The following is a 15533-nucleotide window of genomic DNA, read 5'->3' as shown; positions in this document are numbered from 1 at the left end:
TCCTTGGTTTTAAGGAGTTTCACTAAAGCTCCATATGAGCCATTACATCGTTCATCGGACAGGAACTTGACACTCAAGACGGTTTTCCTCCTGGCCTTGGCTTCATCAAAGAGAGTAGGGGAGCTACATGGCCTGAGCTATAAGGTGAAACATACCAGGGGTTAGGGGTCAATGTCCTTCAAATTTGTCCCGGAATTCGTGGCTAAGACCCAGAATCCCTCGGTACAAGATGACAGACTTGATTCTTTTTCCATTCCATCTTTGGATGACTTTGTGGTCAGTGTCCTTTGAATTTGTCCCGGAATTCGTAGCTAAGACCCAGAATCCCTCAGTACAAGATGGCAGATTTGCCTCCTTTTCCATTCCATCTTTGGATGGCTTTGTGGGCACTGATTCTCAGGAGCTCTTGTTATGTTCTGTCAGGGCCGTGCATTGCTGTCTGAAGAGGACGTGACATCTCAGACCAGGTTGTTGTTGGCTTTTTGTTCGCACAGGGTGTTCTAAGAAAGAGGTTTCCAGCAATACAATCTCTTTCTGGATATGTGAGGCTATCAGGCAGGCGCATTTGTCTCTTGACAATTCCGTCACAGAGTCTGTGCATGCTAGAGCACTTGACATCAGAGGTACAGTGGAACCCCCCATATTCTCGGGAACATTTTCTCCCATTATTCGTGGAAAATTTACTTATTCGTGGTATTTTTCTATGAGAAATATCCAGAAATTCCTGGTTTTTTTATCAGTTTCATCATAAAATGCACTTTTTGTGTTAAAACTATTGAAAGGTACAAGTATAAAAATTTTTAGTGGGTTTTTTTTTAGTTTTAACCCTTTAACGCCGATTGGACGTATTAAACATTGATATAAATTGTCTGTTGGGTGCCGATTGGACGTATGGTACGTTGATATAAAAAAGTTTTTTTAAAAATTTGCGGAAAAATAGTTATAGGCCTACTAGGCAAAAACTTTTGAATCACGCGCCTTGGGGGATGCTGGGTGCTCACGGATCAAGGCATTGTTTTGTTTACAATCGTTACCCAGGCACGCAAGCACAAATTTCTTTCTTCTCGCACTAAAAAGCATCAGCGACACATCTCAGAAATTATTTTGTCACTTTGACATAATTTTTGCACCATCTTATATTAGCCGTTACATGGAATATTATATATGAAAATGTGCGCAATTTCATGTAGGATACAATTAAAAACAACTCATGGTTGTAGCTTTTATCAGTTTTGAAATATTTTCATATAAATAACGATAAGTGCCAAAATTTCAACCTTCGGTCAACTTTGACTCAACCGAAATGGTAAAAAAACACAATTGTAAGCTAAAACTTACATTCTAGTAATATTCAATCATTTACCTTTATTTTAAAACAAATTGGAAGTCTCTAGCACAATATTTCGATTTATGGTGAATTTATGAAAAAAAAAAACATTTTCCTTACGTCCGCGCGGTAGCTCTTCCAAAAAAAATCAGAAATTTTTTCGTCCAATTGTCGTAATGTTTGCACCATTTTAAATTAGCCGTTGCATAATTGCATAAAGTTTTATATATGGAATTGTGCGCAATTTCATGTAGAATACAACTAAAAACAACCCATGGTTGTAGCTTTTATCAGTTTTGAAATATTTTCATATAAATAACGATAAGTGCCAAAATTTCAACCTTCGGTCAACTTTGACTCGACCGAAATGGTAAAAAGACGCAATTGTGAGCTAAAACTATTACATTCTAGTAATATTCAATCATTTACCTTTATTTTTCAACAAATTGGAAGTCTCTTAACACAATATTTCGATTTATGGTGAATTTATGAAATAAACTTTTTCCTTACGTCCGCGCAGTAACTCTCCGAAAAAATCTTAAATTTTTTCGTCTGATTGTCGTAATGTTTGCACCATTTTAAATTAGCCGTTACATAAAGTTTTATATATGAAAATGTGTGCAATTTCATGTAGAATACAACTAAAAACAAACTATGGTTGTAGCTTTTATCAGTTTTGAAATATTTTCATATAAATAACGATAAATAGAAAAAATTTGTCAATTGGTCAACTTTAACTCGACCGAAATGGTCGAAAACTGCAATTTTAAGCTACAACACTTACAGTCTAGTAATATTAAGTCAATTACCTTCATTTTGCAACAAACGGGAAGTCTCTAGCACAATATTTCGATTTATGGTGAATTTTTGAAAACTGCTTTTTTTTTAGGTCCGTGCGTTACGAATTCATGCATCATTTTGTGATAATATTTTCTTTGTGTTGCCTTGATCGTTTTACAATGTGTTATATACCAAAATTATCGCAATTTAGTGTACAATACAACAACTAAAATTAACTTGTTAGCTTTAACCGTTTTGCTCACAGCGCCATTTGTATACAATTATATATCACTTTTTTTTTTGCGCTGTCATATATCCCAATATTTATATATGATAATGATATTTTTTCATTTCTGATGGTTGCATATTAAACTTCAGGCAATGACAAAAAAAGGAGCCAAAATGAACTCTTAATCTTGAAAATTAAGCGTGCTGTGATTTTATGAAAAAAAAAAAAAAAAAATTCGGCACTCACTCGCAAACGCCGCCGGCATACGGGAGACGATTTTTAAAATACTGCTTTGGCGTTTAAGGGTTAACTAACAGAATAGGCTATTTTCAGTATTTTTATAGGGGTTTCAACTATTTGCGGATTCTAACTATTTGCAGGGGTGGGGGGGGGGCGGTTGTTCTGGTACATATCCCCCATGAATACAGGGGGACCACTGAATTAGCTCCTCTCTGGCATCCAAGAAAAATTTGTCTGTTCATAGAGTTCTGAACGTTGGTACTTGGTTATGTCAGTCAACATTCACTTCTTTTTATCTTAACGATGTTGCCCACAGGTCTATGGACACCTTTTCCTTAGGTCCTGTAGTGGTTGCCCAACAGATTGTGTAAATCATCATTGCCCCTCACCGGGCAAATTTGTATCTTACCTAAGATTATTGTGTGGAAGAGAGAATGAGTGAGTTGGCTGGTCTCTCTTTCTCTTATTCCTTTCTTCTTCATATGGGCGATTTGAGGAATAGACACATCATTTGCTGGACTGATCTGATACAGGTGAGTAAGGTAGTGTCATACTGGTAGTTTGTTTGCTCTGTTATCAAATAATCAAACCCTCTATTCATTAGCAAATACTCCGCTCTCTAGTAAAGGGGAGTGAGGAGTCATAACAAATCAATGGTTTACAGGCAGTCCCAAGGTTACGACGGGGGTTCCGTTCTTGAGATGCGTTGTAAGCTGAAAATCGTTATAAGCTGGAACAAATCCTAAGGAAACCTTACTTTTAATGCTTTGGGTGCATTAAAAACTATGTAAACTGCATTCTTATGGAATTTTTCATAAAAAAACTTCAAATATTAATTATTTTGCATTTTTGGAGTCATATTTCTTCTGCCAGATCAGCGTTGTAAGCGTCGTAACTCTGGAACATGTGTTGTAAACCTGAAAATAATTTTTGATAAATATAATTGAAAAGTGCTGTAACCTCGGAACGTCGTAAGCCGAACCCATCGTAAGCCAGGGACTGCCTGTATTTGGTTTATCGAACAGTCAGAATTGTTCTTTTGTTCCTTAATGCAATGAATCTGCTCATATATCATTGTATAAAACCCAGTTGGCTGAGTTGTTGGATTGGTTTATCTATCTTCTTACGGGCATTGGTCCACCTCCTGTAGATATTTCTTATTAGAGGTGGGCTGGTTGGTTACCCCCCAGCCGGTTTAGGATGTCTGTACCTCCCACCAAGTATGTATAAGTCTATCCTATTGTTAAGACCAAAAGTTTGTTTCGCGTATGAACAAATGACAAATTTTTTAAAACAATTTATATTTTTCATAGCTAAAAAACCTGAGGTTGTAACACTTTACTGCCCACCTCTAGCCGCCCCTCTGTCATCTTATGACATCCCGGGTTGGGAAAGACTAACGTCATGGTGTGGGTTGCGCGGTCTTTGACCAACTTTCACCCAATATGTGCATGCTTTGCCAGATTTCATAGATTCCTTGCTTTACAATATCTGCTTGTTTAACCGGTTCCAGCTAGGCGCTTTAAAATTATTCTATTGTTTGTTAGCTATGAAAAATACAAATTGTTTTTAAGAATTTGTCATTTTTTGAGTATGCTGATGCTGCAATATTGTGAGTGTAGTAAAGTCTCCACTTTTGAGAAATGAAGCTGCCCTTAGCCTCAATTGAAACATAGACTGGATCAGGGGCTGATGCAGTCAGTTGGGTGTGAGGCTGAACACCAGTAAAACGAAAACACTGTTGATAAGCAGATCTCATACAGATTTCCAACCCCATCCTCCCCTTCAGTTGGATGGAACTTTGCTGAACGAGCCTGAGGCTTTAACTATTCTAGGTGTAACTTTTGACTCACATATAACTTTTGAGAAACATCTAATGAAAGTTTCAGCAAATGTTGCATGATAGTTAGGTATTGTTCGTAAGGCCTCATAACAATGCAACCTGTTATAGGTCATTTGTACTCCCTTTACTGTTCTGTGGTGTAGATGTCTGCTTCTGCCAGATTTCAACATAGATCTTTCACATTAAGAATTGATTCCTGAACAGCAGCACCAATATGCAGTAAATGTGCTTTGTTGTCGAACTTCTCAGTTTCAGAGGTCCCTTCTTCCTCACTCTGTTGAACTGTGGAACAGCCTCCCAGAGGAAGTTGTGCAATTGGAACTTCAGAAGTTCAAGCAAAGGTGCAATACATTACTAACATGATACTAATCTTGCATTTTAATTAATTTTTACCTAGTATTTCTTAATGTATTAATTTCTATCTTTTTTAATAAGTGAGGTCTGTTCTTTCAGTACTTACCTTTACCTCGTCTTACGTATTCCTGAAGCTGGAATTTCAAGTCAGTGGCCCTATGGGTTTGTTCCATATGGATAGTTTTCAACTTCTGAATAATAATAATTAGAATTAGTAGCACAGTTTCTTCATGGGTAGAGAATGCAATACCACATTAGCATTAAAACTTTTGTGTATGCCAAAGCTTCAGTTGACGGTGATTGACAGGTGAAAACCTCTTAAATTTATATGATTATAATCTTCATTTTTTCAGCTTCCCAATTACAAAGTTTCCAGAAAGTGAAAATATAAACAATTTTATAATTTTTATAAGAACAAGTTTTTACTAGCCTTGTGAGAGTAGATTTCTTGCTTGGTGAACTGGTTAAACTTTTATAACTAAAACCTCTTTATAAAGTAGAAACTACTTTTTTGGTTGAGTATGCATTTGGTTATGATCCTTGACATTAGAATAAGGGAAGGCATTGAAGATGAGCATACCCTAATGCTAAACTCTTAAATTCATGATAAAAAATCAAAATACTTATGCTAAATGTAAAATCATGAAATGTTGAAGTCAGTCATGACAAGAGAAAGATAGAAGTTAAAATGCAAAGAGACAGGAAATAACTTCAGATTTTAACTTACATTACAGGAGTAAATAAACAAATGAATGAATATCATCACACAAAAAAGGTTAAGATGCTTATCCTGGAACAGCATTTTGGAAAAACTTGCACTCAAGGAACTGCATACAGATGGTTTGTTACTATTACCTGAAGCTCATGTGTTTGCCCACTTCTATATATTTTGTATCTGTCAGGTTCTCGTGGACACTGGATGGGGTGTGGATTCATCAACATTTGAAATATCTGAAACAGATGATCCAATGGTTCAGCAGATGAACATCATTCGTAATTTTATCCGTCAGGCCAGGTTAGTGTGTAAATATTCTTTGTTAGTATTCCATGTGACTTTGGAATTATTTTATGGTTTTATATTATTTCTAGTATCATAAAAGCAGAGAGAGAATGTACAAGATTTTGCAGTTTTAAAGGGATTAAGTATACCTTTCAAGTTTGTCATACCCCAGTTTCCTTACTCCCTAACTGAGTTTCACTTCTTCCTCTCACTCTATTATGTTGTGATTTCCAGCTGTAATTTTTGTTTGCAATTTGGGCATGTGTAATTATTTTCAATATTCTAAAAAGGCATTAAAACTAAATAAATCTCCAAAATTAGAGGATTTGCTAGTGTGGTATTTCTCCCCTGACTCACAAAAATCTCAGATTTTGCAATACATACTCCGTGAGGTGATAGAGTAGGGTTTTGTCATGTGCTGAATTTTATTTTAACTTAATGTAAATATCAAAGTTATATGAGGTTTGCTGACTTCCCTCCATTTCACAAGTGATGGATGTGACATCATCGCAGTAGTAATTACATCATGGTAATTTCATCGCATGGTAATTACATCTCATACACTTTTACCGCATTGTAATTACATCGTAGTAGATCACATCGTCAGTGATTTCATCATAAGGTTTCTTTTACCGTACAAAATAAAGCATGGTTTGTTTTATTTTAAAAGTAAAATTATATATTTAGTGTTGGGTTTTAAATGTCTTTTTATTTTTTATTTGTTCTTTTAGCTTTGATGATTATTAGTTGTTTGACGCCAGTCTTATTTTTAACTTGGTTAATCAGTCTAAGAAAAAAAAGAGATCATAAAGAAAGCAACATTCTTTAAAAAGCCTTTTTATTACTTATTTTCAAACAAATATATATACAGTGGACCCCTCGGATTCGCGTTCTCCAGATTCGCAGACTCACACATTCGTGGATTTCTCTCAGGAACGTTTCCCCACATTATTTGCGGAAAATTCACACATTCGCTGTATTTTTCTTTGAGAAATATCCACAAAGTCCTGGTTTTTTTTATAAATTTCATCATAAAATGCACTTTTTGTGATAAAACTATTAAAAAAGCCGAATATGAAAATTTGTAGTGGCTTTTTCTTGAGTTTTAACTAACAAATTAGGCTGTTTTTAGCGTTTTTATTGGGGTTTCAAACATTTGCGTGTTCTAACTATTCACAGGGGGAGTCTGGTACACATTCCCCGCGAATACGGGGGGACCACTGTACCACTAGTGCATATATTAAAAAAATATTTTAAGAACAAAAATTATCAAAACAATTCCATAGCACATGATCAAAGCTAGGTGGTTGACATACTATGAGACGATTTGGCCTTCCAATCCATGTATCCGCAACGTAATCTAAGACAGGCTGGGCTTCCTCAGGAAAATCATTATTGTCAGTTAAATATTGAAAAGTGCTAACCACATCGGAGACAGGAACAAATGCAATGGCTGCAATCGTACGCATTTTTAATGCGAATTCGGCATCACTTTCGTACAACTGTTGCAGACCATTTGATTGAATGGATCAAAATAAACATTGTGAGAAGTGGAAAAAAGCAACCTTTTTTATTTGAATTAGGAAAAAATGCTCTAAAAGCATTAATCGCTGCAAGTTCAAAATCAGTCATAATTATGCTTGGTGATTAGATTGACCCTAAAACTTTTAGTTCTGACAAAAGCTTATTGTAACTATCGTTCGTTGTTACTCATTAAAACGAAAACAAGAGGCAAAACGTCACCTTTCATGATACCATGTATTGTGTATAGTTGTTTAAATAAAGGCAAACTGTTTTTGAAAGTCCCATCTGCATACCAATTCCTTGCACTAGATAATACCTGAAGATTTCTCTGAGTCGAAAATAAAATAATCCGGTCTGATCCATCATCACTGTCGAACAGAAGGAATGGCTGATTTGAGTGTGTTATCCTATATTGCAGAGGAATGCTTAACTGCAGTAAATTTTCTGGATTTGCAGGAATTTGTGCTGCGGTATTTCTAGCATTTTGTATATTCCTTTTTATGTACTACTTTGGACAAGTCAACAAGCAGGCCATTTGCTAGTTAGATAGTTAAGATACTTTGATCTCATCAACAACTCTAACAATAATACTTGGACGTTTTGCAGAAAAAAAGTGAGTTATATATTATTGTTCATTTATTTTTTTGCGGTGAAAGAAACCTTATGATGAAATCACTGATGATGTGATTTATTATGATGTAATTACAATGTGGTGAAAATGTATGAGATGTAATTACCATGCGATGAAATTACCACGATGTAATTACTGCGATGAAATTACCAGACACCCCCTTGAAGTATAACATCAGTTTTCTGTAATAGTAGGAAATTTAAATTACTACAATTCTTTACAAACTATCTTGCATCTTTTTCCTTCCTTGGTCTGTAGACTGGGAAGCCACATGAGGAAAATTTTGTTTGCTTGGTTCACCAAACAGCAGTTATGGTGTTTTGAAAATCCCCATTGCAAAATCATCATCGTTGTTTATTCTCTAAGCGTTTATAACAGTTCACTTGCAGTAGTTAATGTAATTAGAAAAAAATGAATGTGAAGCAATTCAGATCTCTAACTTCATATTGTCTTTGGCTATGGCTGTTATGATCAGAAGGCATACATCTTTGAGTTTTGATGGGTATTATCAATGTAATGAAACCTCGTTAGCCTCTTCTTCATCTTTGACCACTGATGTTAGTATTGTTCAGTTTGTCTAATGACAGTGGGACCATCTGTGTTATAGAATTTTTTCCCACTTGCCTTGCATTATATACTTGCATATATATTTTGTAAAACAAAATTTCTTTCCTTTCAAAGCCATTAGTACTTCAAGTTTAGCCTTTCATGTATCTGCACAAAGTTCATATACTCCCAGACCAGTTTACAAAACCATCTTTCATCACCTGGGGTCATATGGCCATCTATATCACCAAAAACCTTTGGGAAAACCATTCACTTCATGTGTAGTAGAGGTGATAAGAAGATTTAAAAGTAAAGTTTGTAACTTTCATTTTGAAATTATTTATTCTTTTTATGTATATGTATTCTTATTTTCCTCATTTATTTCTCTTAATATTTATCTTCCTAAACATATGACTAACAAAAGGAGTATGAGTTTAGTGAAAGCAGTGACAGAAATGTTTATATTTTTGGGTTTCTATTTTTATTATGTCATCTCTCCATTTCATCTTACATATTGTACTGAATAACCTTAGCTCTCCCATGCTTGGATATTTCCCTAAATTTCATACATTCATCCATCTACACTTCAGGATTGGTGGTACGTACTTGGTCTCAGATATTTTGGAGTACCTATTTTTCCAGGTCAGAGGTTAGCTTAAAGGCCAGTTATATTTTCCTACAGTTTTAATGAAACCTCTTATATACGTACATATATATCTTGTGGCTGGTAATTACTTGCTGCTAACATTTTTAACACTTCTTGAATTTTTCAAGGCCACATGTTAATGAAAAGGTCAAAATGTTTACATTTTTTCTCATGTAATACTTAAAAATTATGACAGTGAAAGGTCTTTGGTCTTAGAATCTTTGTGAGGATGTATAATAAAAATATTTTAATAGTTATAAAGGAGCTTTTGGCATTTCACCCCCAACCAATTCATTAAAACCTCTTTGCTTGTTAAGTCCTCCAGAACCATATCATTCCCTCTATTACCAGTGTTACTGTTACAAATACTGTAGTTATTATGATCTATGACTAGAAATTTTTAAGTTGGTCATATGCTACATTGATTACACATTTAAATATGCTATAATTACAGTTTTATACTTAAGTGCATTTGTTTAGTATAATATCATTATTGAATGATACTAGCCCCCATACTGTTTTGTCAGAAGGGATTTAGTAGAAATCTACTAAATTTTTTATTTTATAACAGAGCCAAGTTTGTGATCTGTGAGTATTAGTAGTATTGTAAACAGCTGAGTGCCCATTTTATAAAGACTTTGTATTTTAGACATTTATCTGTTGCATTTGACATGCCTTTCTTTAGACAAATTTCAAATTCAAACAGACATGTTTAGTTTAAATTGCAGTGAACTTTGGCAGTGTAAACATAAATTTAAATATCTGCAAAACAAAAGAAAATTTTGTCAATATTTATCAGTTTCTTAGGCCACTTAAATGCAGTTTTAAACAAGTGACATTTATATGAGACCTCTTCACCCCTCACTCTTCTCTGTCATCAGGGAAGCAGATCGTTATGATGAAGTAGCTACTTTAGAAGCAAATCTTCGTGAACTTCAAGAAGAATTCAAGAAGCAACAAAGACTAATGAACCCATAGCAGGCAGATGCTGTTGATTAGTTACTCTGTTAATTTTAAATGCAAATTGTTATATTGTGCCCAGATAGTATCCAGTGGTGATACTTTGTGAAATATTTTTGTGGAGCATGTTGAAGTGAACAAAGGATATTATTGTTACTGTACAGGTACTAACAGATATAACCAAACATTCCTTGTTTTTACAGCTAAAATTTATGCATGAAATGTCTCACTGTATATAACATGCCATTACATGTACTATATCATTAGTTAGCTAGGAGTTTGAATGGTTCTAAATGCATGGTAGAATTTTGGAAATTTAATCCTGAAAGGAAGCATGATACTCAGCAAAAAAAGTTTGAAATATTTGCTTCATTAACCATTAAAATGAGATGGTCAAAGTTGTGCTTTTTTTTTTTTACATAGTAGTAGAACATTACTCAATATGAAGCTAATTCACTTGATTATATGTTTAACCTTGTATATTACTGTTTATAATTGCTTAATTTCCATATTGAAATTTTTTTTCTGTTATTAATGATAGCATGAATTTTATTTTGAATGAAGCCTTTGGTATTTAAAGAAAAAATTGAGAAAAATGTTATAGTAGTTCTTGTGCATATCCTAATTTTTGACTGGTGAAATATGATGTAATTTCATTATGCTGCTGTCATTACTTGGAGAGACCAGGTCTTATATTTTGTTTGTCTTTCTTGTAGAATAAGGATTTTAAGCAGGAATGTCCATGGAACTGAGAGATGAGGCCTTTCTAATGGAAATTTGTATCCATTATGGAAATAGGCTTGTAATCCGTGTTAACATTACAGATACAGTCTAAATATGATTGTGATATTGCACCTTCTTATATGAGAATTGATTCACCAGTGATTTATATCATATAGACACAGTGTAATATGAAGAAGCTTTAGTTAAGTGTACATAATGTATAAAGGTCACAAGACACCACATCATGTACAGGTACTTTTAAACCTTAGTTTCTCACCTATTCACCAATTATTATTAATTACATCATTATAGATCCAGTATTGCAGTTTTTCTGCATTGGTATAGGCATGGAGCATGTACACTATTTGCTACGTTTTATATAGAGTAACTTTGTGTAAGTCAGATTTGAAAGATTATGAAAGTGCAATTGTATGGAAAATAATCATTCAGAGGTTGTAATTTAAGCAAGTGCTTGGAAATAGTCGAAGCATTTCTGTGTGTTGACTCACACTCTAGGTCACTGAAATATTATTTTTATGAGAGTGAATGGTTTTGAGCTGCATAGATTATTTAATGGAGTGGCATATTGAATGTTATTTCAGATACCTTATACATAATTTTTTTTATTAGGATACGGTAATTACAGTCCAAGTTGCATTAAATTATCAATTACCATTCTTTAAGATTTTTTTTGGATTTCAATATAGTAATAATAATAATAATCTACAATTAAGGTAGTTTCAAATTCTCTCTATTCATATTTGCATCATTATCAGAAGTATTTAAATATATACTGTTATATATTCCAATATTCTAATTTTAATATCAGAAGTGCAAGTTGATGGTAAATGAAAGAAACTAGGAGAATAGAAAATATGTAAGTTGATACTATTTGTTTTAATCAAAGTGGATTGTTATTATTCGTTTAAAGCCAGTTTTTTAACATACCTAACTTTCACACTATAAGTACTGTGTCCATAGCAGATACAGTAAAGGAGAGATGTAGTAAATATGTGAACAGTCGTACTAACAGGAAAATTTGGTATTGCAAGTGATACATTGCATATGGTAATCTTTACTTTTACAGTGCTGTGGCAAATTTAGTGCACTGTAAAACCTAATTTCCAGGAACAAGGTGTTTAAACTTCAAGAATGTAAACGTTTTTCCCCATGATTGTAATAGCTTTAGAAAAGTAAATCAAAATACGTAGGAGACTAGAGACCACTGCAACTACATCATGAAGATATTTAAGCAGAATTCGAATTCAGTAAATCTGGTTTGTGCATAATAGTATTAGCAAATGATTGGACTAAAAGGGGAGTTGGTTTCCCGATGGTGCTCTGAAGTTATGGTGCAGTTTTGAGCTTTACATATATGAAAGTACATTAACGACTTGGAAAAAGAAAATAGAATTGTAATCAAGGTTGTGAAGTGGGGAATTTTATCAAAGATGTAGGCATTGTAGAGCTTGATTGTTACCATTGTATCGAAGCGTGCTATGGCAAATATGCTTGCTTTAGAGAGACTTCATCATTGTTTGTGATACGATGTGGTCTATGGAAACATTGTGAAAAAATAACCATGCTGTAAAATGGTGTTGATAGCACTGTGTAGCATAGTGATTTGTCATTTTCACTGATACTTACCCCCTCTCATTTGAAGTGAGAACCCCAGATCTCTTGATTAGTATGGTTTTTTTTGGACTTGTTAATGTCATGTTTGAATGATTGCTGTATATTGTAGAAATCAATCCCTCTGAATTAACCATAATAAGGCATTTATTTTTACCTTCCATACAGCGCATAGAATCAAATCTTAGAAGTTATTGTTTTGTGATGACGATTCAGTAACCTACCATTTCTATCTATTATAGAAGATAAACCAAAACAGAGAAGAGAAATACTTTATGCACATTCATGTGTATACCATTCCAAAGTGTCATCACCAGTTGGAGGTACCTTAAAGAGTATTCAGTACAGTATTTGATAATTATTAAAATTTGCTGTAAAACTGATATGGCTTTTATTGAAAATTAAGCTGTCATTTATGCACTCTTCATAATTACCTCATCCATGTTAAAGAAATAATTTGATCATTAACCATTATACTTTTCTACTGTGGTCAAAGGCCTTTCTTTTGTGTTTTAAGATTTTGCATTATTAATCTCACTCAGAATGAAGGTATAGTTAGCAAAATATCACCATTGAGCAAAGTGTTCATTACAGGTTTTTTTACTTAAAGTTTTAGAGGCCAATGGGACCAACACACTTAACAGAAGTTCTTAATATTTGAAAATATACAAATCTACTTCATTTAAAGTTCAGTGAGGGTTATACTGATCCTCATGTAATTCTGAATAGAATTCAAGCATTATTTTTTTTTTTATGCCATGTTTCATGATACTACTACAGTGATTACTGATGCAGCATTCATTTTGTTTAGAGCTCTTGATTGATGAACATAAATTTTTATACATAAATTATGTAGAAATGATTTTTCCTCCAATTACAGTACAGTTTATTTCAAATAGCATTTTATTTTCCCCTTTACAATTTGAGGATATAAAAATATTTATGCATTGAAATTAAAGACAAACCAGTGGAAGGTTTTGTTACCTAAATTTCATATTTTTTTTAAATGTAAGCAGTGTGTGGAGAAAAAGGAATCTATTTTGGATTTATAAGAAAATGTGAGAAGATTCTAATAAATTTCCAAGCTTTTACTGCTTTATGTTAATAGCTTTAGAGGCTTTTTGTTGTAAAAGTTGTGTAGGAAAAATGCGTCATAAGCACGTTAGTTTTTTTAAAATCTCTCTCTGATGTTATTATATCTAAATTTCTCCTTCAGTAGGAAAGGAGAGATATAATATACGTAAGTGCCTAATAATCATACTTTGTGAAGTATTGAAGGCTACTTAAGTTTATTACGGACCATTGTTGAGTTCATAGGATTTGAATTCTTAAAAGCTGTAAGTAGAAATGCTTAAAGATGGCTTCTTGTTGAATGACCGATGGTTCCGACAGTTGGATCTAGTTATAGCACAAATCATTACTCTTGTTATTCTCAATTCTTCCCCTATCTTTGAAATGTAATGAGCTAAAATGGGAGGCAAATTACTTGAACATGAAGTATTGCAGCATTAAAAATTCTGTTCACAAAATGAATTCTCTGTGTGCTACATAACACGATTTTGAAATGCAGTTCTTGGTAATCAACAATGGAATGATTTTTTCTTTTTGTCTCCATCTATGCCTTTTCTCCTTCTCCCAGTCTCTGCTGCAAATATACCAATTCTGCATTACCTTACTGTCATATGGTAGATAGTACTTAGATTACAAATTGTACAATTAATTAAATGATACAGGTGGTGTTTGTTTTCTATATGAGGGAATGCCATGCATTATACAAATACATGATTACATTTAACTGTGGTTAGTTATCCTTTGTAAGTAACAAGTTTTTTGGGATCGGGTATATTGCCCCAATCTTTTCTTACTTTAATACAAAATCTAAACTCCGTAGGTGGGTAGTGCATGTCATGTGGTGCACTGTAGGCATTACTTACAGTTCTTTGCAGTGTACCATCAACCCCTAGCTGCAACCACCATTGTTCTTTTTACTGTACGTACCTCCTTTCATATTCTCTTTCTTCCATCATACTTCTCAACCTCTCCTAACAACTGATTCATAGTGCAACTGCAAGGTTTCAAACTTTACTGTCAACTTCCGTTTCGGCGCTGAATGACCTCATTGCTTCCCCATGGGCGTCCACAGCATATTTTCCAAGAGGGGGCAAATTACATACAATGTCACATTGACTTTTTCAATAGTTCCATATACTGTTCGGCTGATATCAAATATTTCTGGGAGGAACAATGCAGTTATATACTGTATACTAATATTATACAATACATAATGATACCTTTGATTTACTTAAACTGAAAGAATATATTGTAAAATGGAAGGAAAACGAAGTGATGCAGTTAAATGTAATAATATGATATATAATTTTTTTCAGGATTTCAGGGGGGGGCAAGTTTCCCCCCTTGCGCCCATATGTGGGCACCCATGTTGGTCCCAGTGCTTGGCCTTTGGCTTAAATTTTATAATTAAAATTTTATATTCACAGTCTAAATTCTTTGAACTGTAGTGTGAAATCAAAAGTGTAGTATAGGAAAGCGAGTCAGAAAGTTCTGACATGTCCAATTTAGCAGTTCTCTGGTATTATAGCAATATTTTACTAGAAATAGTGCAAAGGAGACATATTTCACTGGGCAACACGGCTTCCCTTTAGTGGGTTTCATAAAGTGGCAGATCTAGAAACCTTTCATGGGGGCACTTAGGATTTTAATATATATATAATTATATATATAATATATATATATATTATATATTATATATTTATTATCTATATATATATATATATATATATATATAATATAATAATAAATATTATATATATATATGTGTGTGTGTGTGTGTGTGTTTGTGTACACACATACAGTACATATTTATCAATATTCATATATGTATGCACACGCATATATACAGACATAATTTACATCATATGCACATAAATATTGTATGTACTGTTGAATTATAAGGATTAAGATGTCTCAAAGACTGAGGAGACATCATGGTTTAACAGTTCATTCACAGTGTTCTAATGATTTTGTCTAGCTTTCTTTTGAACTATTCTATACTGCCGCTGTACAACTTCTTGTACATG

General features: G+C 33.6%; 1 protein-coding gene across 1 annotated transcript in view; it reads left to right on the top strand.

Moving 5' to 3' along the window:
* Positions 1–13331, top strand: part of LOC135220689 (rabenosyn-5-like) — a 29485-nt gene extending 16154 nt beyond the window's left edge. The window contains exons 3-4 of the mRNA XM_064258071.1: positions 5676–5788; positions 10002–13331. Of these exons, the coding sequence (XP_064114141.1) occupies positions 5676–5788; positions 10002–10098 (210 nt within the window). The 3' untranslated portion in view covers positions 10099–13331. The remainder of the gene's footprint in view (positions 1–5675; positions 5789–10001) is intronic.
* Positions 13332–15533: the final 2202 nt, after the last annotated feature.

This window comes from Macrobrachium nipponense, chromosome 2 (genome assembly GCF_015104395.2).
Source record: "Macrobrachium nipponense isolate FS-2020 chromosome 2, ASM1510439v2, whole genome shotgun sequence".
In the NCBI taxonomy this organism is placed as follows: domain Eukaryota; kingdom Metazoa; phylum Arthropoda; class Malacostraca; order Decapoda; family Palaemonidae; genus Macrobrachium; species Macrobrachium nipponense.
The sequence above is the reverse complement of the archived record's forward strand: the minus strand, read 5'-3'. Positions and strand labels throughout refer to the sequence as shown.